The sequence below is a fragment of the Megalops cyprinoides genome, chromosome 7 (genome assembly GCF_013368585.1).
Source record: "Megalops cyprinoides isolate fMegCyp1 chromosome 7, fMegCyp1.pri, whole genome shotgun sequence".
Taxonomy (NCBI): Eukaryota; Metazoa; Chordata; class Actinopteri; order Elopiformes; family Megalopidae; genus Megalops; species Megalops cyprinoides.
The window spans coordinates 3,172,343-3,199,254 of record NC_050589.1 but is presented as its reverse complement, the minus strand read 5'-3'; the positions used below and the strand labels follow the sequence as shown (position 1 = coordinate 3,199,254).

General features: G+C 44.4%; 1 protein-coding gene across 1 annotated transcript; it reads right to left on the bottom strand.

The window, feature by feature from the left end:
* Positions 1 to 2,116: 2,116 nt before the first annotated feature.
* prdm2a (PR domain containing 2, with ZNF domain a) lies at positions 2,117 to 22,263 on the bottom strand. The gene is made up of 5 exons (XM_036533053.1): positions 22,109 to 22,263; positions 19,164 to 19,290; positions 10,732 to 10,845; positions 5,313 to 10,093; positions 2,117 to 4,817 (listed from the first exon to the last, which is right to left on the bottom strand). Exons 1-5 carry the CDS (start codon positions 22,235 to 22,237, stop codon positions 4,791 to 4,793), a joined length of 5,178 nt encoding a protein of 1,725 aa, XP_036388946.1. The 5' UTR covers positions 22,238 to 22,263; the 3' UTR covers positions 2,117 to 4,790.
* Positions 22,264 to 26,912: the final 4,649 nt, after the last annotated feature.

Below are 26,912 nucleotides of genomic sequence, written 5' to 3'. Positions count from 1 at the left end.
CAGTTTAATATCTGTTAACATAAACAATTCAAATCCAGGATTTATGGGCATGTTGAGAGCTCATCTGGAGTGTGGACAGATGGGGGAACAGGTGTGACGGATTTCGTCTTTCTGCACACAGGTTGCTATAGCCCTGTAGTCTCGGACAGCCACGGGACAGCACCGCGTCTCCGGCGACACAAAGACAAAGACGAGGACGGCGCCCCGTGCCTCCTCCTTCTCAAAGCACAAACAAAACTGGCTCCCAAGGAGAACGAGCGCAATGCTTCGGTAGTCTGGCGCCTCATTTACAAAATCAATTCAAGGTGGATTCTAGAGTGTCTATATTGAAGCTGTTGGGATGCAGCATAAGTATGATTGTGAAGCTGCCCTGCTCTGAGCCAGAGTCACCATCTATTTTTCCATTACATTCGCTACTCATGAAGTCACACAAATATGTAAGTTTACTCTGACTCACCTGTGTAAAATTTAGGAAGCTGAAGCTCTCATGTTAACTACACCCGTTACGCTCAATACGCTTGCCACAAGGTTTATTTCCAAATCAACTCCCGTGCCTCTGTTGCAGAGGTGTCCAATCCTCAGCCCTTCAGAGCATGACGCGTGACCCCTGAAGTGAGTATAATGGGGGTGGGGGGAATCCATTAAGAACTGGATGAATTCTATGATGAAGTGCGTTACCGCTGTGTCCTGTGAAACCCACCCCTTTGACAAGAAAAACACAAGGCTGCTTTTGAGCCAACGGTGTTGAGGTTACCCGTAATTTCACTCGAGGCATAAAAACAATGGAACTACAACACGCGTTCCACAACACACACACATTTCAGCACTTCCCCCCCATGCGTTGAGGGTAAAATAAAACATACCTCATTCACCAATGAAAACAGAGGAATATACAAAAACGTTACAATATTTCAGGATAATGAATACATTTGGCACTGACACAGAACACATTTCAGCTGTGTCCCTTTGACAATGACTCTTAAATTCTGTTTCCTGGGTCAGGCCGGCCACAGCCGGATCTGATGAAAACACAGCCAAAGTCTTACCGCTGATCCGCCGGTGTAATCGAAGTTTGAGGGGGGGAAAAAAAAACCTGCATTGGCCATGTACCGGTACCAGCGAAGGAACCACTCTAAGGGCAGGTATTCATTAGTGTGCAGGCAGTGTGCTCACCAAAGGTTTCATCCTTAAAGCGGTTTCATCCTTAACCTGAGCAGAGAGCCACTACACCGAATACAAATATCCTGCAGGCGCATCATCTCAGTCACAATAGCTGGAATTTCGGTTTGATTTTGATTTATCACACATCAGCAGAAAAGGAGCACAACCAACGTCTTACTGTTAAGTGAATACCTGTATGCTACTTGATATTTAAATTATATGTATGTGTGTGTGTGTCGGGGGGGGGGGGGTACCTGTGTGACAGAGGAATTAAAGGAACATGTCATAAGCAGAAGGCTGCAGTTTCCCTTCCTTTGTGGGGCTTCATCACACTCCAAAAAGGTAATTCACAAATTTCCTGACTGTATATCCAGCTGTGTAAATGAGTACCACAAAAACGGAGATCATGCGAGTCAACCTGGAGATCAGCACAAGGAGTGCCAGCCAGACGAACAGCAAATGAAATAATCGTCCCGGTTATGAAGAAATGAAGCAAGCGCAATTTTCACTGAGATGCAGAAGCACCGATAGCAATTACTGTGGACAACTCATCTGCAGGAAGCACAAAAGTGAGATTTAAATTGAAAAAGTCTTTAATATATCAATTAGAACAATCTGTATTACATTAGCAGTGAACCGTAGGGAATGCCTCCCCCCCTTCTCGGTTAATCAAACATTTTAAAACGGAACATTACCCATTTATTTCACAAACTCCCAAGGACAAGGTAATTAAGAAAATTAATGTAGAAATAATGCAAATCATATACAACACAAATGTCCGAAGAGAAACAATTTAAATAATTTTAAATATCTATTTTTTTGTTTTATTCATTTCTCTTAAGACGGTCTACAAGCACATTTTTAACATCGATTTGACTTTCTCCAAACACCCCTTCCTTGAAATTCCCTGCCCCCCCCCCCCCCCCCCCCCCCCAAAAAAAAATAAAAACCCACCCCTCCCTCCAAGACAGCTCTGCAGTGAGTGGAAACTGTACAGATGTATGAAAGAACAGTATGATGGGAGCTGAATATGGTAGAGGGAAAGAAACACATCGGTCTGAAGCGCTTAACAGGAGGTAGATTTGTCTGAGCTCATAAACTTCTTACCAAAATACCTCGAACCACGATCTTTGATTTTACCCTTATTTATAGTCATTAATGCACAAAACATGTTGCTCGCTGGCCCTCAAAAAGCTGCCACCATCACACCCACCCATTCTGATTTGTAAAGGCTGGCTGCCCTGTTACCAGGCTTTACAAATTTCTCATGTGAATGTTTTCTTGCCTTAAAATTTTTGGCTGGGTTCATGTTACACATTGTTTTCAGTTTCCTGAAAAATTTTTTTGTCGTTTTCTGTCTCCAAAGCGAGGGAGCTCAGTTTTCCTCAGTACTCCTCTTTGAGGGCATCCTAATGACACTGTTAATGCTCCTCATCAATCTCAATCCCCTTACTAACAGACAGAGCTGTAGGGGAGAAGAAAAAAAAAAAAAAAAAGCGCCACGTCTTTCTCAAGCTCCAAAGTCTAATTCAAAATGGCGGGCACGGAACAGGCGCAATGTGAACAGCGTTGAGCGTGTGTTACTGCACGGCCATCTGCAGGACAGCATGTACTCTGCAATTTACTTCTTACATTAATGCTATTGAGGGACTAAACCTGCCATGGCCAATACAGCGAATAGACACCTTAAATGAGGGAAAAAAACCTGCTCTTTCACGATTCAGTGCCGCTCTGCAGGTGGAATAGTGGGAAACGGGGACTCGTTGGCAACGTCTGTGAACATAGAATAAATGTAAACATAAACATGTCTCTTCGTGTCAGCTACCGCCGCCGGTCCAAACACACCGACACCGAGGAATACGCAACTGCCGGAGACCAAGTGGACACAACTGCGTCAATCACAGACAGCGGTCTCAAAAAAAAAACCAAAAAAAAAAAAAAAGCTGGAACCCAAAACAGCTGGTGTCACTTTGCTGGATCCCGTCCAACAGAATTTCAGACAAAACCTTCCATTATTCCTATTGGAGCATTTAGGCCCTTTTCATATTTATTCCAGAAAATGCCACCTCCTTAGTTAACAAAATACAGAGCTCTAATGCATCTTCATGCAGCGGATTCTTAAAAATAAATGTACATTATTGTTTAAAACCATGTGGATTATGCTGTACAGCATACATCAAGAACAAGAACAAAAAAGTGAGTGCTCTACAATGGAGTCCTGTGAACGGCTCTCCTCTCCTGTTGTGATTAAAGCCGGATGTAAAAGGCAGTGAATGTAATGCTATATTTCCATGAAATAAACTGAGACTTGATGGGCCCTACCCAACCAGAAACAACAAAAGCGTAGTGTTTTCCAAGCACTAGCAATTAAGTTTTGCTTTCACAGCTTGAAGCACAAGGGAGTGGAAGTAGGGAGCTCTCTTGAACTAAAAGCATGTTAGCTGCTACTCACTGCCGTGAAGAAAGCAAGAGATATTAAGAAAGTTGCGTGACATTAAAAGGTTAAATTTAGCATAGGGTACAAATCCTATCACTGATGTGTTCGAAATAAATATGAAAAGCGGGCTACGATTAAGTAAGGGATATCTACCAGGCCTATCAGAAACGGAATCCTGTCAACACACGCATGTTAGTCGTCACAGATAACAGCTACATTATTCATTTAAACGGATTAATATCATTTTTTTTTTTCACAGCATGGGCATGGTTTGACAGATATAAAAAATTGACACAGGTACACTGTGGTGTGTGAGGCTGTAGAGAGGGGGGGTTGGGGGTGGGGGGAACATTTTTTCCCCCCCAAGCATGGCTCTGCTCCCAGTCATTCAACTTGTCTAATTCTACACGATTTTCAAACCCCCACCCCAAAAAACAAAAGACTATGCTTCTCTTTACATTAGAGATATGATTCTGCACCACATAACTCATTCTCTGTGGTGCATTAAATTAAATATAGATACATATTCTTTTAAATCATTCATATTAATAAATGTGGTGCAGGAGCTAATGTGGGTAACACAGATAGTGAACAGGGGTTCAAGTCTAGTCGTACTGTATACATATCGCATGCATTAAGTGACAAGCCTAAGAAATCTCAATGACTGAACACAAACAGGTAATAGAAACAGAAGAAGACCAAGCTGGTTGTGTATACAAGTCATAGATGATTGCCATTTGCATCAGCCATTAATCTTGATTGGAACTCCACTGTCAACCCTAACAGTCAAGTCATGAGAAAGGAAATTATATATCTGTCTATAGGTTTTTTTGCTTTTCTTGTGTCACCATTATTACAGTTTGGAAATCCTCCAATCCAACACAGGAAAGATTCATTTCACAAAGTGCACTGGGAAAGGCTCTGCCCAAACCAAAGCGTGAGGGTTGGGAAGAGTCAGTCTTCGAGATCTGCAAACCCCCCCGTCGTGCGCCACAAGCAAGCCAGATCTTGGCTCATTGGACCTGTCGACTGTGGCCCCTCCTGCGCCCCCGTCAAGCTCCACCCACTTTGTCAAACGGCATCCTGTGGTTCGAGAGGCGGCAGCGGGGGCCTGCCAGTCCTTCTCACACCCGGGTCCCGCGTTTCCTGCGTCTCGCGTCCCCAGAAGCGTCCCCTGGGCTATCGCAACGTTCTACCCTGCCAGCTTCAATAAAGGATCCTATTGACAGAGACACAGAAAAAAGGGCGGTGTTAGAGGAGCGAGATCATGAAGCGTTATTTATGTTCCCGTTGGACTGTCATGAGGTTATACTGGAGCATAACAAGGCCTTGCACATACACTGTAACCTCCATCAATAATCTACGAATGCTTACACCTCATTTCTTTTTGCCACTTAACACCACCGTATTTTCAACTGCAATGCCAAACACACATTGGCAACCAACACAACCCATGTGAATACCAAATACGTATTAAACATGACCATACTATCCTAGCAAGAGTCAGACACCAACAGCCAAGGACAAACTGTCTTCAAACATACCACTTTACTTTTTTGCCTTACATTCACTTCACCATTTCTCTTCCCTCTTACTTCTGACCTACTTTAGTTGTGTTCACTGTTGCTGCTACTTTTTCTGTAAAAAGTGAGAGCTGCCATTAAAGGTGTTTACTCTGAAGAGGTTTAAAATATCACGCTGTGAGTGCTGTTACCTGAGGCTCCCTGGGCTCTTGATTGGCCACGTCATCGCCCTTCGCCTCAGCGGGAGGCGCCAGGCTGGCCTGCTGCAGACTGCGCGTGACGGGCCCGCCCACCCTCTCCCGCACCCTCACAGGGTAACGCTCCTCTTTTTTCGGCAGCTGCACCTTCACCTCTGCTGCTCGCTTGGGCGGGAGCTCTTTGCCGCTGCGCTGCATCCTCAAGGGCTGCCGCTGCGAGGAGCCACCAGGGGGCGCTGGGGATTCCAGAGGTAGTGTTTGGGGCTGCTGGTGCTGGGATTGGATGTTTCCTTTCATGGCAATTTTGCTCTTCTTGCTGAAAGGGACTGCCCCGGCCGGGAAGGAGGCCGGCCTCTTCGCCCGCATTGATGGGACAGCCATTCTGCCCTTGCTGGGCTGGGGTGGTTTGGCGTTGCCTGCCACAGGCACGGAGCTGCGAGCCCTCGTTTTCCCCAGGGTCTTCTGCACAGCTTTTGACCCCAGCTGCTTAACGTCAGGCTCTGCGGTCCGCCTGCGAAGGTTTCCGTTGTTCTCCTGCGTAACAGGGATGCTGCGACCTTTTCCTTTCTTGGGCCTCTTGGAGACTGGTTTCATAGGGCAGCTGACGGCCACATGCTTGTGGAGGCTACCTCGGTACGTGAACTCCCGGCTGCAGTGCGGGCACACGTGCACCTCCTGCTCCTCCTCCAGGGCGGAGCCTTTTTTCACGGAGGTGGCCGACTTGTTCCTCTGGGAAATGGCCTTCTGAACCAGCTGGTTCTTCTTCTTGTTAAGTGCGTTCAGCTTCATCTTCACAGATGGCTCCTGGCTGAAGTTGAGCCTCTTGGGCTGGCCCATGCGGCGGAAAGCGTTCTGCCCGGCGTTGGCGGACACCGTCGGTGAGAGCACGCCGTTCTGGGGCTTGGCTATCTGCTTGAGGGGGATGGGGTTCTTCTTGGGGGTATACCTCTTCTTGTCACTGGCGTTGGCACAGGCTAAGATGTGCTTGTGCAGCTCAGGCATGTTGTCGAAGCTCTTGCCACACTTGGTGCAGCGGATTGCCGTGCTGAACGTCTGCGGGATGTTGTGGGTAGTGAAGTTGGTGGCAGAGGCCACGGCGCCGGTGGGCGTGCGGTTGTGGTACGGGAATGGGGGAGGCTTGAAGCTGGGGTAGTGTTGGTTGATGCCCAGGCGCACGTCCGGGCCCTTGGGCTTGCCTCCTTCAGAGGCCATGATCTTTATTGTAGTGTAGAGTTCTTCCGTTGAGTCGTCGATCTCCTCCTCGTCTTTCTGAGCGTTAGATGCCTGGTAAGCTGAACCTCTGCCTTCAGCTGTGGCGTCAGACGCTGTCGAGGGAGAGAGCTCTGTGCTTGCTCTGGCTGGATCGTTGTAGTTCTGAGGCCTCAGCTTGCCGTTTTCGACCTCCGTGTGCGTGCAGTCCTGGCCAGGGTGCAGGTCCCTCTGGTGCTGCTGGAGATTGCAGAGGAAAGCAAATTCCTTTGTGCACGTGGAGCAAACATAGATCCTTCCAACACCGTGGAGGGTGGAGCGGTGCTCCAGCAAAGCCGCGGCATTTCCGAAAAGCAGCACGCAGAACTCGCACTTGAAGGGCCACTCCGCGGCGTGCTCCGTGATGTGACGGCTCAGCTCCTTTATGGAGCGGAACGGCTTCTCGCACACATTGCACACAAACCTCTTGCTGAAAGTGTCCTGTTGCAACTCTTCCTCATCGGATGTTTTATCACAGGCGGGTGGAGTCGAAGGTGCGGCATGCGCAGGGTTAACAGCCATGTCAGTGGGCTCTTCTTTGTGCTGGGGTTCTTCTTTGATTATGGCAGAAACGACAGGAGGAGGGGGCAACACTAAAGGAGGTGGACTTTCTGATATCACCACAGAGGAGGACAGCGGCGTAGCCGATTCCGGTAGGGAGGCGACCAGAACAGGAGGGTCAAGACACTGGGCTTGTTGAGGGGAAAGAGACTGCTGCATCTCTGATGCAAACTCTTGTTCTTTAACCGCATTACCAGCAGATGATTGTACATGATTTTCCAGAACAGTCAATGGAGCTGAAACAAGATTCTCAGACGAACCTACATGCACTGTACATTCAATTACAACTGCGTTATGAGTGACAGTTAAAGAATCAATATTCGAATAATTCAGAGCTCTGGCAGGAGAACACAACTGCTCCTCGGGACCCGTCAAAGCACTCGCTATGCAAGTTTGTAAAACCACTTGGGTTCCAGAGGGGCCTATCAATGGTGTGTGTTCTTTCAGATCAAGAGAAGGGTCAGGGAGCTTAGAATCCGGACCTAAATCAGAAGTGACATGTAGCACTGAACTGTTGGAGTCATGCTCAGAGGCAGTGGAGGGTTCTTCATAATTCACTTCCATAGGTCTGGGCGACATTTCTGGGGATAGGACCGGGAGAGAAGACTGGGTTGGGGAGCACGCAGGCTGAGGGTCAGCAGATGTGGACACAGAGAGCGGAGAAGCAGCTGTGGGCAGAACTGGAGGGGGCGGAGTGGGGGAGCCTAAAGCTGGGGTGCAAGGGGAAGGGGGGTGCATGGGAACAGGAGTCAACGAGGGAGGGGGCGGATGAAGTGACGAAGAGGTAGGGGTAGATTCAGAGGAAAGGCCATCAGGACTGAGTGAAGTGTCACAGACAGTAACTGCAGCTGCGTCCACAGACAATGGAGTACCAGGGCTGCCCAGCATGCCCGGGCCTTCTTCTCCTGCCATGTCTACGCCTGCATATTCATTCATCAGTACTTTCTCCAGCATGCTGGTGTTAGGCTTCCTCTTCTTGACAAGAGGCTGTGGGGCTAGGGCTCCCTTTGATTCAGGCTCAGCAGGGCTCTTTCTGTGCATACTCAAGTCCAACACAACTTCCCCTGGACCCTTGTTGAGACCGTCACTTCTTTTACTGACGGCATTAGAGAGGTCCAAGGGCTGCTGGTTGCAGGAACTGCCACCACTCCTTGAGGCTGGCCAGTCCAGAGCTGAAACTTTAAACACGTCCACACCGGGTGGACTCATAGTGTCCCTCTCATCTTTACTCGACATACTCCACGCAGGTGAACTGCAATGGCTCTCCAGCTTTGGCACCTTGAGGGCGAAGGAAACCCCGGCTTCTGACTTCATGCCTTCAACTTTTAGTGCGGGGCTGTGCTGTGGTGAGTTAGGCGGGGAGCCAGTCCTCCTCTTGAACCGACCTGAACCTGTTGGCAGTGTGGTCACAGACAATGGTGGACCCAGCCTGTGGGCGTCTGTGATTAGGGCCACAGTAGGTTTATGGCTATCTTGCGTCTGCAGTAGCTGCTTAAGCTTAGGGGAGAGATAAACATTTTTTTCCTTCTGAAAAGCTAATGTCTCTATGGGCTGAGTGAAGAGAGTTCCCACCAAAGTTGACGTTGAAGAAGAAGAGGACGAAGAGGAAGAGGAAGAAGAGGGCAGGATGGGTTCAGATTCCAATTCTGTTTTGATTTTAGGAGGAAGAGGGGGTGTTGCAGTTCTCCTTTTAGTCACAGACTGACCAGGAATCTCTTTCACTGTACAAGTTGTGGTCTCCACCTTGAGAGCTTGGCTGAGCTGGTCAGGACTGATAATCACTGCATCAAGACCGAACAAAGTCGCAGAGCTAGAGTCCACTTCAATCACTTCACAGCTGCTAACGGTGCTAGTAGACAAGATCTTCCCATCGATGTACAGGCTGAGGTTCTCAGAGATGTTGCTGGAGATGTCAACCATGTATTCCTCCTCCTGATCTCCCTCGTCTTCCACGTCCCCGCTGGGCACATAGACGGGCGGCGGGCTGGAACTGGGGGATTCCTGCGGTGCTGGCGTAGGAAGCTTTTTCTCAGGCTGCGTCTCCTGGAGGAGCATGCCTTTCCTGCGAACGCCCTTGGGAAGAAGGTGGCGCTCGTGGATCCGACGCTGGTGCCGCCTCATGTTGGTGTGAGTACCGAAGACCTTCTTGCAGTACTTACAAGGGTGAAGTTCTTTTGACTCTCCGTTCTCGTCCAACACGAAGGTCCGTTCCACCTCAGTGACGGTGCTCTGCTTCTCCGCCACCGGGCTCTCCTGGAGCTCAGCAGAGTACTGCGAGCCCATGATGATGAAGTTGCCTGAAGGAGCCACAAGGTCTGGACTGGAACTGTCAGTCTGCACAGACGGGCTGAGAGACGTCGAGGTCCCACCCAGAGAGCCCAGCTTTTTCTTTGAGCCGTTTTCGTGTCTCCGCTCGTGCCGACGCCGGCCGATCTGCGAGCCGAAGGACTTGCCGCAGTACCGGCACTTGAAGGTGTGAATGTGGTGGTTTGCGGAGACGTGGATGTGGGTGTGACGCTCCAGACCCTGCTTAGTGGTAAAGTGTCGCTCGCAGTGCTGGCAGGGAAATGAGGACGCTTCCTGTTGTTCGCCTTCGGGGTCGTGGTCAGGGTCGAGCTCGGGGTTTGACAGAGGGGACACTGATGTGGGCTCCCACTTATGGTCACCTGCACCTTCCTCGTCGCATCCCTGACCGCTGGACTTTGGATCTGACTGCTCATCGGTTTCCACGGGCTCTGTACCAACAGGGCACTGTTGGCTCTGCTGCGGCGGTGGGCTGTGTTGCGTTTCCTCTTCTTCCTCTCCCTTCTCCTCTTCCTCCTTCACCACCACAGAGATGTAGGACTGTGGACAGTCCTCAGTCAACCCTGTAGATCGCTGATGCTCTTGTTCAGAGGGTCCCTGAGACATGGCTGTCTCCTGTACCAACTGCACTGAGGAAGACAGGGTCTTCTCTTCTTTTGCACCTAGGAATGAGCATAAAAACACACAATACCATTATTGTAATGCCTTATTATTTTGCGTTTAATAAAATACTAAATAATCAGTCTCTTTGTAGTTTGATATTTGAGACATTGAACGAGAATCCATTCATATATTTAAGGCTCTGTCTATAACCCAAAAAAGTCATTACTGCAACCATTTCAACTGAAAATCCAGTCACTCCTATTAGAGGGACTATTGTAAAACAAATGTTTGCAAGTAATCAGTTTCCACAAGAGCAGAAAATTTACAGAATTTCAGTGGCGCCAAATATGTCCTTCATGGTTCTGGCAATGCATTGTCACGTACAAGACAAAACCAATTAGAGGAATGTTTGGCTCTCGCTCTTTGTTAAAAGTTTTAGCAATTTTTACATGCTCTGTTAGTATTTAGTAATAATTCTTTACTGCTGTTACGATAAGTAGTGCTTCACAATCATGATTAATAGAAATACATTACAGCTGCTATAAGCGTGTTTTGCAAAAACAGTAAAAACGTGTGTTACAATTTAACAGATAAAAACCACATTTCTGCTCTTGTAAAAAAAAAAAAATGTGTCATTAGGCAAACGAGACAAGGTCAAGCTTCCAGAAACAGCTCATTGTTTTACGGGAATGCTCACCGTCTTGAGGTTCCCACATCTCTTTGAGGGCGGACTCCTTTCCACAGGGCTGCTTCAGCTCTTGGGCCCCTTTCAAAGCTCCCTGCCTGGCTCTCTCCAACAGCTTCCTTCTGGCTGCAGGGAAAACCATCACCTTTCATAAACTGTTCATCATCGCATACAAAGGCACAACAACTAATACATAACCCTCACACAAAGGCGGCTTCCCTTTCATTTAAGGCCTTCACTCTAAGCTCAACTTTGGGAGCAGACAAAGCGATCTCCATCAAAATGATGTTTACAAGTTTGTGTTTACTGCAAATTTCCAAACGAAGCCCCTAGTCAAAAGCAGAAGTACAAAGTACGCAGGTGAGGGGGGGGGGGGGGGGGGACACCAACAGGACAATTCATTGAGCAGTCCACATATCCCCTCCTCTCCATGAGAATCACCATGTTTTTCACAACAGCACCGGCAAGCCTTTAATCTTCTTCAGTGGCATATGACACAAAGTGAACATACTGTTCGCAGACAGTGCTTAATTCTCTACTACAGAGCATGTTCCCTCCCAGACTGGGATAAAACACCACTGGCAGTCTGGATTTAATACACTCCAACTATGAGCCCAGAGCCACATCACAAAATCACTTTTTATGCGCCTCATGGTTCTAACATACTTTGATAAACAAACCTTTGTTTTGGACTTCTGTACAATCTGAACTATGACAGATGCGTAGATGGGAAAAGACTTGTTAATCTTGTCAGAACTCCTTATAAAACATAAACACAATTTTTTCATCTCAAATATGGAGAGTAATTTGATTAAAAGGGATAATAAAAAAAAACTATTAAAATGACTGTGTCATGCTTTGTCCTACATTCTGATGAAGGCTGTATTATTACAAATCACTCCCATCCCTTAGTTACACCAATATTTCAACAGTCAATTTTTTTACTTCCTAACTGTGATGGGAGCTTTGACCACCCTGAAAATATAAATGATCTGAACAATTTAAAGATCACAATGTACTTCTGTTGTATCAAGTTTCATATGTTTTCCATATGTCCTGCTGCAGCTTACTCCATTACACCCCCCAACAGAAGAAATGGCAATTCGGGCAGCTGAATCCTCTTTCATTCACTCATCGTAACATTAGCTGCCTTTGCGCGCAATGGTGCACAGCCACCTTCTAACTATGGCTACCTAGTTAGCAAAGCAAATTAAAGCAAAGTAAACAGGATTGACTGGAAAGCAAGAGCCATTAGACAGCCAAGTCAAGTCTGACAATAACAGCACAGTCCATGTAATGATGGGTATGTGGCATGATTTTAACTAGCCAGCTCATCAGCTGTAATCTAATTAGCCAAATGAAATTTGAGTAGGGAGCTAGTTCATTCAGATACATGTAATGTTTTGAGATCCAGGTGAGAAAAACATGATATTTAGCCCGCCAGCTATTGACTGCTCTTTCTTGGCAGTGCACCAGTTCAGTCAATGCAGAGAATGCAGTTCTCTGAATGAACTACCCTGGTGGTAAACCTTCTAAAATGCCTAAAATGTAGCTGTGTATCCATATCTAACATTATACACACGATTATGTCCAGAAACTCTTGTGGTCTCCTTGTTTCCTTACTTTTGAAGTCGGCTCTGGCGTGGGAAACTGTGAGAAGCAAGTGAATAAAAAGGAAATAAAAACTGTGCAAACATAATTCTGTCATGCTGCATTAACAGCTGGCATGACAGAGAGGAGTGAGGAACCAGGGAACAAGGGGTCAGACAACTGGCATTTAAATGAAAATGCAAGCCACACATTAAAAGGGCCTTGAGCTAACACTATCTACACTTGAATGTGACCAGTGAGAAAAAGGCATATAGATTGACTTCACTGAGAAGATATGTTTTTCATGTTAGCAAGCTCAGGCTACAGCGCAAGTCCTATGTCAACAACTCCTACTAGAAGACTTGCTCTCGAGAATCGACACTCAAGGGTGATGTAGTTCCAACAACCCCCCTGCCTGCCGCCATCGTTGCTAAGGTAGTCTTCTCATATACACACGTTTGTTTCAAAGGGAACTTCGACTGCTCTCACATCAGTGGTACATTTGAACAGCATCTACAATTCACATTACAAAAAAAGCAGGCCAAAACACCTGCTTGCAAAAAGTGACTTATAACATATACAACAACTGGGTTAAATCTCACTCTTCCCTTGTCATTTGGGCAAAGAACTACGGGCCGGTGGTCTCAAGATAACTGCAGTGTGAATGTGGGGTTTTGGCTTGCGTTTTCACTGTACCAAAAACAGGAGATTCACGCACCACATCAACATCAATGTGAATGAAGATTTCTCATGGACTTTCACCACAGGCAAATTCAACGCCGGGTGGGAGTAGTGCTTGACTATGAGATAAAAATCACACCTAGGCGCCTAAAGGAAACGCTGAATGTAACTTTGAACTGCATATGGGAACACACCCTAAGAGATGGAGTAAGTGGAAAAAACCAGTTCAATAAAATTCCTCATTTACCCACCAGTGAGCAGCAGAGTAAGCCATGCAGACAGCGGCTGGGCCATTTTCACAGACTTCAATCAAAATGCTACTGTCAATGAGTGAGTAATAGACCGACTGAGCCCTAACACCTGCTCCAGTACAAATGAACAGCAAAAAGCCTGAAATGGCCTGCACTGAGAGGTTTTCCAAAGAATGGCAGTTCTTGTCATAACATTCTGAAGGAAAACTAATTTTGTTTTGTCATCTCTTTGAGGACCCAGTCTCCACGTTGACAAAAATCAACACCAATGCAGTCTACTATAAACATTAATTTTATTTTCATTCTGATTTAAAGTTAATGACATTGTATGACCTATTCCACTATTTATGCTTCCCTACCATTAGGTTAGTAACTTACCTCATTTATTGTTGTCTAACCTAAAAACAAGGTAGAGCATAAATGTGCTTGGCTTTCAATCTACCCAGGGTTTTTCCCCCCTTAAAATGTTCAAGCAGTATGAAAAATATGCCAAAAGAAACCCCGAGATTATGTAACAGGAAGCAATCAAAAGTCTGAGCCCCACTGTAAAAATAAACGTCCAGAAGCAACGGTTTCACTGAAAGCCAGCTCGCCCGCTGCACGCCCATGTGTGTTCGGAGAGGGTTCGCCCGGCCGGAAAAATGGCAGGAACAGCTGAAAAGCCAGGCGGCCCGGGCGGCATTTAATACGCCGCGTCTGGGAATGTCACTTTCACCTGTTTCATTATCTTAGCACAGAGGCTGGCAGAGCAGGCAATTCAGTGCCCCACAGGGGAACTCTCGCAAGGTCATACGTGCTGAGCAGCTTTAGCCACAATCACTGCCAGCAGAGACAGCAGGGCACAGGGAACACGCAAGACAACTGACTGAAGAGGATTCCGGTCAGCCTGCCGCTTTCAGAGTCTGTGGGGGTAAATCGCTTTGCCTCAAAGGCATACGGGACGCCCTCGCCGTTCAAACATTTTGAGTTTTCGCCCCACACAGCACTGTTCCCGGTTTCACTCTCTGATTCCGGGCCCGACAGAGCTGTGCCAACCCACTCATTTATTTTACACATTACACACCTTTGTGACATAATTACATAAATATGTATATTAACCATGTTTACGGCATTATCCTGAAACTATGGTTACTTTTTGTTGAAAACAAATCTTCTGGCATAAGTCTTCATTGTCTGTACACTACAGTAGTTCTTAATTTACCCATCTGCAGGGATCTCTAGAATGCATGTCCCACAAACAATGAGGGTCTCCTGTATTTTGCCTCTGTAAGGACACCTGATCATTATAAACACATAACTAGCAGTTGGTATAATATGTTACTACCATATGTGAATTATCACTCACTTTGACTACGGCAGAAAATGGCTGGTGGTCACATTCATATGCATCCACCTGTCAGCAGGATTAGCTGTCTACTCCAGCGCAGGCTAGGATGGGAGAACAGAGCCTCGCCCAGAAATCAGCCTCAACTGTGGGTCTTGTATCGCGGATGCAGGAGAGGACAGGGAGCATATTACATTATTGATTTTGATCAGAGCTGCCCTTCAGCTTCAAACTCCATTCAGTTGAAATGAAGAACTCAAACAAACGGTGCTGACATGCTCAAAGCAATCCTTCACACACGATTCACCTCTGCAGAGTTAACAAGGAAAAAAGGACTGGAGGTTTCACTGTTTAACAGAGGATCAGATATGGAAGGCAAAGAAGATGACATCGTTTACGATGAAAAGACTACACATGGTGTTTTTGTTTACAGATACTTCATCACTGCAAACACAATCAGGAGAGGCGTACCTGTAGATCTAGATGACTGCTTAAATATTCAACTGATCTACAGTCATCGTTTCTAAGAATGACATCACTCTGGAAATCCATTTATATTCTGGGTTAACACATTCTGTAGGATATACAAGCATTCAAATTTTCATGTGGGTGGACAAAAGTTCATCTGTAACACCAACATCTATGTGGACTGAATTTTAAAAAAACAAGATGAATATTAAAGTCCTGTTGTGTCTATTTGTATGGTTCACTGCATTTACTCTGGGCTGTGCTAGGTACAGTAAACATGGCATCCCTGTGAATAATATGGCAGTGCCCACTATCTGCAATTTCTGCTGCACCAATATCTTACCAACGACTGAACTTTAGCATATGTCCTTGTAATGTCACCTTGACTACAATGGTAACAAAACTTTTCATTCATTAACTGAATTTAAATCAAAGTACTGAGCAAGAAAATGCAGCACATTCATGGGAGAAATTACTCTAAAATGATCACACAGCTGTCATATCAAGAATTAAAGCATCAATTGGTGTAGAAATAGGGCCGTCATTACGACAGTGTGTTTCTGGCACAAGCTGCGCGTCTCTGACATAAACACACCAATATCTGAAAGCCAAACGCAGTCAATAGGTAACTGGGGATATGATGTGCATCAGTAGAGTGGAATGTGATCTTTTTAATGGTTAATGGCAGCTTAAGCCACGGCTGCCAACTGCACGGTGCCCAGACAGAGTTTAAAGGTTTCTGTGTGTAGACTAATGCTTCAAGACACCACAAGCTAGCCTCAGGTCATCACCGTCTGGGGCAGCTGAGACGACAAGGTCTCTCTGCCCTTCCCTATCCTTACTCCCCCTGCAAAATACATGGCTCAGCTTTACATCAGGTTCTGGAAGAAAAGCAGAAACTCACGCTCATCCTCAAACTAATCATTTCACTGTCCACTTTCTCAAATGGACAGACACATCACCACAGATGACTCAATATCTAAAATCAGAGGACACCTCACTCTCTGTGTACATGACTCACACTAAACTTATACTGTTGCTGAAGAATACCACCTGTTGATATGATGACCATGTGGACAGAATTTACTAGTATACAGCTAATACGCAGAGCCAGACGGGTAAAAATTGTGACCAGCTAAACACTAACTTCAGGAAAGCTGACAGTAGGTAGTTCCTATACCGCTACCATATCTTCCTACATAGCGCTCAACTGAAAATCAGAGAAAACAGAGAGAGATGCACAAACCGTGGGTGACAGATAGAGTGTTCCTGTCCTACTTGTACCCCAGAACAAAACGCTATCAGCATATCTACACAAAAACAGACAACTGTCATTGTTTTACAGAATGCAAAGAAAAATACATAGCTAGGCATATTATGAGAAAGAGAGCACTGGGGTTGTACTGTACTCACAGACCAGTAAAAATATCTGCTGTTATAGTGCTATTTGTCAAGTATTACAGGAGTCACCTAACAAATGCCCAGATATAACTTTCAACAGCAGTCCAGTGCTGCTTTCACTAGTCAGTTTGTATATTTATGAAATTTTTTATTACAGGAGTATTACAGGAGTATTACAGGAGTATTACAGGAGTCACCTAACAAATGCCTTTCAACAGCAGTCCAATAACTTTCAACAGCAGTCCAGTGCTGCTTTCACTAGTCAGTTTGTATATTTATGAAAAAAAAAAAAGTTTGTTTCAGGACACTTTTCCCCAACAGAAATCCAAATCCAACACAGAAGAAAATGTTCAAATGGATCCATTTGCTATCACTATTACTGCCACACCAGTGATACCATTTTCAATGAATAAAGTTTGATTTTTAAACCAAAAATGCAGTCCTCAGCACTCATTCTGTTTAAACCATCCCCACTGCTCACACCTCATGCTCCGAGATTTAAAATCAGGCTCAAAACACTCAACAACCTCCTTTTCCTTCTGTATAAAGGTCTGATACTCAGCTAAAAATCATAATCAGAAGGTGACATTGGCTGAATGGAGAAACGTCACGGTGGACATTCAGAGGTTATCCAATTTTTCTCTGCACCTCCCACCTATAGATGTATCTTCTACTTATTCCAAGGAGTCGAATCAAAACACAGATCAGCACAAAAAAAAAGATGTTGGCTGAATGTAAAGCAAATGTACTGCATATCTATAAATAGGCCCATATCGTGGCCTAAACACTGGAAGGACATAACACTGGAAGCATTTTCCATTCTGAATTTAAAACAAATAGAGCCACGAAATACAGACATTAAAGCATACTTCTCTGTATGCCAAACATATTTTAACTGTGCATAACTACTGACTTATGGACAGGCCAGATCCTCCACTAATCTGTGTATATAAATGTTTGTGTGTGTGTGTGTATACACATACTTCAGCTTCATAAAAATGGCCTCAAGGCAGCATCCAAAGGATTTTAAAAATTTTCCAGCCAGGACTCAAGACTGCCCCAGTAACCTCGCTACAAAGAGAATAATGAAGACATACAGCACTGCTAGCTAACTTCCCAGTTAAAGAATAACCCCATACTCAACAGAACACATCGCCCATTTCCCCAAATGTATTCAGTCTAGCTCAGCTCCTTATTCACGGCAACAGCAGGCCCAGATAAGTGTGCTAGCTATGCACAGTTGTGTACAGGGGGTAGGGACAGTACAGTTGTGCAACGTTACTCCTGCTAGCTGGGGCTTCAAAGGCCTACAGTTTTTTTTTTTTTTTTTGCTCTGACTCTCAGTGAAAATGTCATCAGGCAGCTAGCAAGCTAAATTGATGATACCTACCAAGCAAACTACGTTAGAAATGTGCATAAGCCCAAACAATTCCTACGAAACATGACAGTCGTTTATTTATTCGATTCTCAAATCGATTGTGCTCCTACTCACACTGAATGGCTGGATAAGTAACGAATGTAACCAAGCTCAAGACCACTGACAGATTAGCTAGACAAACTGTTAGCTAATGTTACCCAAATATGCGCACGTCGTCATCTTGTTAGCAAAATGGTAGGTTCGTTGGCTAGCTCGATAGATCCAGACAAAATGATTGTCAACAAGCATAACGTTAGCTAACGTAACAGTGTGACCGTCAAATCGCATAGTTAGCTGACGTAGCGTAGCTAGCACCCTCGGACGACATTTAATACTATCTGTTACACGTCTTATTTCGTTAGGTAGTCGGACAGCAATAATTTACCTGGTTACGCTGGAAAACAGTCAGATAGCTACCTTGCTAGCCATGAGAATTAACAGCGCTAGCTATCTTGTTTGGCATGAAAAGAATAAAGAAAGTCACAGCTAGCAATTTGACATGACGCTAGCTAGGTTGCTAAATAAAAGAAATACCCGGCCCATTACGCAGAGTAGCTAGCGATAGCAATACCGGCTACACAGCAATGCTAAATCTGCTTCATCAATGTAACGTTAGCTAGTTAACGTTAGTACGCACAGGTCAAGTTAAGAATCACCAGCTACTTAATAAAATTAAACCAGCCAGCCAACTTTAGCGAAGACCACCAAACGTATCACTATAAGGTTAGTGTAGGTACCTAGTAAGCTAGAAGCCAGCTAGACAACGTTAGCTAAATAGCTGGATGAGACCGGCAGCGATTCTGGCGTTTGACAAACGCTAAAGGAGATCATGTCCCTTAAAATACAGAAAGTTTATGCTCGGGAAAGCTAGCAGGCTGTCGTAGCTGGCTAGTTAGATACTGAGGTGAGGAGTCTGGGAAAGGTCACTCACTCAGACACAGGGCTAGTAAGCTAACAAGCTAGCTATGTCGTCCATATAATGCCATCTCGACTTAGCAAACGTTAGCTAACTCTCACACTTCATGCTTCTAACTGCAACTACCTAATTCTGACGGTTAGCTAGCTGTATTGCAAGTTGGATAGGTACAGCCATGTCTAACTAGCCAGCTACCGCAACAACATTAGCAACACTAGTCAAGCTAGATGAAGCAAGGCAAACAGGGGTAGACAACAACCTAAACGCAACATTACCGGAGATTGAACACGGTATTTTACACTTTTTACACAAGTTCTGTTCGCCGACTAACAAGCCAACCCAATACTGCTCGTCTTGTTAAAAAGTGAAATAGTGTAGTAGGGGTGCATCGCTTACCTCTCCTCGCTCGGGGCGAATTTTTCCTGCTCGAACTGTTGGTCCGTTCTTCCTCTATTGCAGCTGCTATCTCGGGGTTGTCTTCCCCATTGTACCAGACTAGCAGCTCTTCGCCCGGTCCGATTGGCTGCAACGGGGAGAAGACGGTGAATTAGGGCCAATCGCAGGCGGGTTTGTTGGACGGCGACGGGAGAAAATGCAGGCCTTCAGCCAGGGGCGTGTACAGTTGCCAACATGACGCTCTGGCTGCACGTCTAGACGCTGGGGCTTAGTCAAATTTCTGCTGTGGGTTATCTGCCTATAGCTCGCTTGTTTTCGACAAATAACACGACGACTCTCGTCCTTGGCAGGATCGACAACGACGCAGAAATCAGTCCGTGTCCTGGCGTTTCTGTTGTTAAACACAGCAATCTACTAGTCTCAAATACTCTCCGGTTGTTCCACACATCGGCTGAACTGGTCTGACCAGCAGGAACAGAAATGGGTTTCTCCCCCTCCTTCTCCCTCCCTCCTCCCTTGTATCGGAGAGCTGAGTGCTAGGCTAGTGCTACACACCTAACCCAAGTGCAGGGCGTTCACTGTTCGCACTCGAAAGCACACTTGGGCCGCGTTAGGGAGCTTCATATAAAGAAAATAATTCCATACTGTTTCTAGCGAGGTTAGTTCAGGTTTCAAGTACATGGTGGTAAACAGAAAACAAAACAGCACAGCGGACACAGAACTAAAACTCAAGTTCATCACAGGTAACGCAGTGGTTTTAACCAGTTACGTGTATATTAATTTAAACCGTATAACCAGATAATGCAATATTAGTGTACTTGTTCGAATTCTTTAGTTCTTTCTATTCGCGTACTTAAGGAATGATAATTAGGCTAAATTCATGACTAGGAAGCGTACCTGGTCGGATATCATTAGCATAGAATGTTAAAACTCTAATAATTGATAATAAAATAATTTAGGGTGACATTACAGTAGTTCCAAACAAGTGGGTCCAATGGTCAGAGTTCGTCATTTATGCGAGTCGGTGTTTGCAGACTGAAGGTCACATTGACTTTTAGAGGTGTTCCGTCTCTGTGCGTTGCGTTTTTGAACCAGTGAATCTGATGTGACTTCATAACCCTTTTTCTGGGTCTCCAGAGATTTCTGGGACAATTCCTTTGTTAGACAGTTTCGTCTATTCTAGCAAGTTCGTCTCTGACCCTATCTGCTGGACGTAACACAAAGGACAAAGCGGCAGACAATCATTTCGTTCCATGGCAGTCATGGTCATGTTTGGCGGCGTTTCTTGCAGCCTGTCCAAGGATTAAGTCTAAAACTGAACGTTTGCATTTAATATTTATGTTAGAGAGCAGGCTGAGGCACTGCAGTATGAATAGGTAATTCAATCACTACACCCCATCAAGTAAGTGGTCACTGCATCTATTTACCTACAGGTAACTATAACTATTTATCAATATAAATGGAATAGAAAGCAAAAATATTAAGCGATTAACCATACAGCCGCGGTAAGAAAAACTACCTAGCAATCAAAAGTACACCAGGTTTTCAAAAATTAATGAGGAAGAGAGGTATTACTGGTGTTCCAAAAGCTGGAGCTCATACTTGCATAATGGTTATCAGCAGCTGACATGAAGATCAACCCGTAATTTCTGCTTATTAACATGTCACATATGGTGTGAATGTATCCAGTATGGATTAATTGTGCATTAACATTTCTGTTAAATCACATCAAAAATACTCACATACCTCTGAATTATATGACAACTGAGTATTCCAAAACATAAATTTACAGTCCCTCAATTTACTCATGCATTTAAGACAAGGTTATTTATAAGTCTACTGTATTAAGACATAATTAGCAACAGACCTATCAAGATAAAAGATGATGATCCACAGGCATTTTCCCTGAATGTGACTTGTGTACTAAAGTATATTATTCATTTAACTGACACTTTTTTGTGTACTGCAGCACAAACTTGTATATCAGAAGAATATATTACACTGTGATGTTCATTAATATTGTGTTAGCTTAGACCAGCGTTTCCCAACCCTGCTCCTGAAGGCACACCGTCCTGCATATCTTCTATCTATCCCTGCTCTACCTACCTGACTGAACTCATCAGTGGCACTTTTGATTAGCTGAGCACACCTGATTTAGTCAAGCAGGAAGGATACATAGAAGATATGCAGGACAGTGTGCCTCCAGGAGCAGGGTTGGGAAACACGGGCTTAGACAAACATTTGTAATATGAAATTAAATTAAACAAAATTAAAAGTATGAAAAGCACAAACAAAAATATTTTAAGTCCGTTTGACCGCTTGAGTTATTACGTTCACTTTAATAACCCTGTAAGAATAGTTTTGAAAACCTTGACAAGAACATAGAAATTTTGAATGGGGTTGACCAATCCAGATCATCTGTAGTACAGGACCTCCCTTTTCCCAACCTTACCTTTTACCTGGAGATAAATAATTGTTTTGCTGAAACCTAGAAAACCCTGCCAAGCATGTAAGGGATATGATATATCTGGACATATATCTGGAAATTATCTGTATCTCTGACCTGAAGAACTGAATGCTAGCTGCTCTGTAACCTCTTTTTAAACATCAAGGATCAGGTTAACTGGAAATTCTAGGTTGTAAGTGAAAGAAAAGCCAGCAGGAACTCATGCCACAATTTGACAACATCAAGCAGTGAGTCCCAGAGCAGGAAGACAAACTACAAGAGTAATGCCACACTGGAGAACCATGCATGTCACTTCAACCATGTCTCTCACCGATAACTTATTTTGTCTGCAGCTAAACTAACTTCAGTAGGGGGTTTCATGCATGGGCCCGTTTTGTTGTCAGGTGAGGTATACGGTCACAGGTGTTGTGTACCTGTGCAGGATCCTATTAGCAGGGACAGCCAGTGACAAGGGCAGATGCGACGAATTGGGGTTTACCTTGAGCACTTTGTAGTAAATCGCTCGGTTGATCTCCAAGGGGAAGAGGTTCTGTTCCTGAGTGGAGCGTGCCCAGTTCACATAGCGCAGCCAGTTGCCTTTCAGAGGATCGGTGGCATCCACACACATCCACCCCCAGGCTGGGAAGTACACCTGGAAGCGGACACAGAGAAGACAGGGGACGACTGGCAAAAATGCAGTGATGGACAAAATATTCTCTTTCATCCTCTATGTATATGCTTCAGAGGTCAATGTGAATCTAGCAAATTTCAGTTTGCTTTTTAGTTTCATGGTTTCATAAATGGGCATCAGTATAGACTGGTCAGGGGAGCAGGCCCATAACCAGCAGGCTACAGGCTTGCATTCCAGGTAAGAAACTACAGCTGTAGGGTACGATATTAAATCTGAATTGTCAACCTGTATAAATGGATGAAGAATGTAACCTTATGCAAGTCCCCCTGCATAAGGATGTGTGTCTACATATCAAATAATAAAACAATCAGCTAAAATTACTTTACCCTGTTTAAATGTAACTTTGATTTTGTCCTTCATTTTTGAAAATTTAGCGTGTCGTATGCACAATACCTAAGAAACATAGCTAAGAAACTTTAATGCCCTTGAAATGTACCAATGTTAGATTGTGTTAAGATCAGGGCTTGTTGTTGGGCTACAGTACAGCAAAAATGCAGAATAACTGCATTTATTTTAGAGTTGACTATGCATTATTAAAACAACTGTCTCCTTTGTGGGAAATTAACTGGGTTAATCTGAATCGAAAATACAATTCCTCATCAATAAATCACATTCTCCAGCTTCTTTCAGGGTTTAACTGAAGGCACAAACATGCCGCCGCCTTTCTCTGATAACGCGGATGCCTTCCTGAGATGCCATTTCAATGCTGAACAGCCAGACTAAGTACTTTGATACTTTGAACTCTGAACTTCTTAACAATTAGTGCACACATCTCCACCCCATGCGTGAGAGGTGCGGGTCTGCTGCGCTGAACATGACCAAAGCAGTCCAGCATAACTTTTAATATGCCTCAGCATGACCATCACACATCACACGTCAAGACACATCTGTCTGCACAGGGTCAAGCTGTCAATGATGCTGCCTTCCACACAATGTATTTATATTTTACATGAGATATTGGACTGGTTCTCATCTTGCTAGTCACATGTGCATCTAGGCAAGGTTGCTGAAATTAAGATGTTACGATTGGAAGGTAGTTCAGGATGGTAATCCTATCACAGGTAGCAAGCACCCTACAGCTAAAGCACAGATATCTAATTTATGAATTAGTAGGCCAAACCAAAGTAGGGTGACCATTTTTAGAATGAGAGGTAAGTGTCCTAGACTACATACCTGCCTGTGCATGACGAATATGACTACACTCAGGTCAGGCACGAGGGCAGAGAAAAACATAGGGCCATATTCTCCCATGCACATAACAGAGTTTCCATTATCCGGTAATTACTGGTTTTTGCCTGGTAAAATTTATTAAAAAAAAGGATTAATTCAAAAACTTGCTGGTCAAAATGTCCAGAAATAATGCTCATACAAATTTTGTTTTACCTTTTCCTCAGTAGTGCGTTTTTATTAAGGAATCTCCACACGTCAAACATGTCTTTATACACAGGCCCAGCACATGTGTCATTTGGTATATTTACTTTATTTTTGGGTTTATGTCATACACAGAAACAAATGCTTTCCTTTGAGGTGATTCATAAGACAGCTCTCCCTTTGCATTTATTTTCAAAATCAGAGTCTGGTTTATGGTTTGAATGGATTTCAATGACATTCACATGGTAAATGTGTAAGTCCATGTTCCACGTTTCCCGACAGCCAAAATAAGTGGGGTTGTGACACAGTCTACTTCTATTTTAAATAAATCAAGCCTCTTTCATGAGCCCGCCTTCATTCTGACGTTAAGCGCTGTGGGCGCGATCGGAGCGCGTAGGGGAGAATACGCGTAACTGAAATGCATGTAACTGGAGGCACGCAAAAAAGGAATTTCGCGCAAATGGGAGAATACGGCCCATAGTGCACTGTATTCTGTAGCTTCCTGTCTTCACAGCGCCAGTGGTGGAGTGCACCTGTCTTTAGTAGACTCATTTCCTGTGCTTTGACTTTGGTAGGAGTGCGCTGAATGATGAGTCATTTAGTCATAAATGAACTAGTGCCGGAGTGCTGGGCCAGGGCAACTGCAGCTCACCTCCCACATGTACACATTACTGGTCACTTGGGACCTCTTCTTCCTCTCTCCAATGAAGGGGCCGAATTTCTTGCCCTTTGGAATGAGTTTGGAGGCCCAGACACCTGTGTGGAGAAAAGGGTGAAGCAGGGTACATTAGCAGCAACTACCAGTGTGCGGTTTTTCCTGGTTTGCAGGTGTTACATTGGCAACCAGTACAGTAATTTTAATGTTAGGTCTTTTAGTAGTGCTTAAAGCCCTCTGCCAAAACTACCACTGAGAGGAGCTCTTGACGTACATAGCTCTTCTTCAGGCAGAAATAGAATGCTTTACATTAAAATAAATGTCAAGAATTAACTTTCTTTGGATCATGATTTGTGTTTTTCCCACATGTATGACGCACTACCCTCCCATAAAATATAGCACAGAACACTCTAATGTATTTTTCTGAAAGCACACACAGTAGTGTATGATATCAGGGAGCGAAAGATTTCTCTGGGCAATGCCCAGACAGGCTCTCATTTCATAATGATAAGCTGAAGTAACATTTGCAGATCTAATTTCCCAGTGAGTCAAGCTCCAGGACAGGGCAGGGGAAACATTACAGGCACAGTGGTAGACAGTGATATGAAAACAGGAATATGCAGCTGAAGTGTCCACACACCTGACTTACGCACAGCTTCTCTGCAGCGACTCTTTAGTGCTGTTACAGTTCAATCTGCGGCTCATGACCCCCATGCAACCCTGTCAGAAAAGGTGCAGCCGGAGCTCCCGAGTGACTGTGTCAGGAAGGCACTCATCTTGAGGTCAGGCCGCGCCCTATAACCCAGGTGCAAATGCGGTCATGCCACCTGCCAACAGTGACCAGTTTCCCATAGCGACAGAAAAAACTGGCTTCATTCTTCAGGGAATAGGTGTGGGTAGGTTGACCAGGGTTTTCTTGTCTGACCTCTTGCATTTCCTTGTCTGACATCACTGAGATTTGCTAGGCACCTGGGAATTGCTGTGATGATGTCAGTGGAATAATGCCTATGCTCCAACAAGTGTCTGCTCCACCATGGTGCACTGTGCGGTGTGAAAAATATCCGCTGGCTGTGGGGAAGTGTTGGAGGACTGTGTTTGACTCATTTCAGAACTCCTGCAGGAGTGCAGAGACAAGCGTAATGTACCAAGCGTCACGTCCAAAGAGGGCAACACAACGGGCGAAAAGCGTTTAAAAATGTGCATCGCCTTTTAACAGGTTGCAGAAATTGTAGCCTACATGGCACAGTACATCCAGCTGGTAGAGGAATTAACATGCCCATTACTGTGAGAGGAGAGAAACAAGTAAACTCAGAAGTGAGACTTTTTTGGTGCTCAAAGAGATAAGCAGTATTTATTGAGGTGAGCGATTAAAGAGATATGTACAGTCCTTTATTGAAAGACCTCTGCCTGGATCTCAGATGGGCTCTGAAAGCATTAAAGTATGTATATTTATCATTGTGTGGTGTGACTGCTTCCAATATGCTAAAGATTTACAGTGTCGCTGGTGCTCTGCTACAGTTCTCCCCTCACAATAAACAGCGCTACTTCATAACCCCAGGGTCCCAATAATAAACAGTACCCGAAAAATCCATTAAAGATTGGCGATCCAATTACTGACTGCCACTGTTTCGCCTACATTAAAATAAATCTGAAAAACCACACATTCAATTATTTTTATTAATGCACGGCCTTGACAGCATTGGAGCAATATTTTTTAATGGCTTTGCATAGACAAACTGTTGGTTGTGGCTGAAAGAAAGTACACCATAATGTTCTCGATCATTTTCTTCCACTTGTACATTTTCCCAGCATCCCCTTATGAGGGCTAATTAGGCATGATGTGATACATTCAGCTCACAACGTTATGTTCATGAGATTAAATTATTTCAAACTACATTCCCCTGAGAAATAACGCTGATAAGAAAACAAAAATATAACATGACTGAACAAGTTTTCTTTTCCTTTTCTTTCCTTTCTTCATCAACCCCCTATGTGTGCCAATATCCATGATGTACCACGGGTTTGAGTGCCGTTTTGTTTTTATAAAATGGATCCACGGATTCATGGCTGAACTTTACTCAGCTAGAGTCTACATAAAGAAGAGAGAGTGAAATTAACAAGTGGTTTTGATTACATAAAACCACAAATGAAACTGGTACCAAGATTGTAACAATGCTTACAGTATAGTAACTTTCCTGACATTTTCTAAATGGTGCTACTGGATTCACTATCCAGCCAGTGAACAAGCCAGATAACAAGGTGGCTTTTTAGATATATTTGTTTATTTCACAGACTATCTACTGTTACACAATAGATTGAGTTCGGTTGCTGGCTTACTACAAGAACTACTTGCGTCTTGAAAGAGACGGTAAATGTTTCCATACTCAGAAGCTTAACTTAGCTCTTGGTGAGGTAGAATTGATCAATTACAATATTTAGGTTTTTTTATGTGCAATATTAAAACAGTGTATGAAAATTTCATGTACATGTATACATTTCATTGTATATCGGTGAATATTGCCAGAACTGGAAACAAACTGACCAATAGGAAGAATGGATTGGAATTAACCGTTTTATAAAGCACTT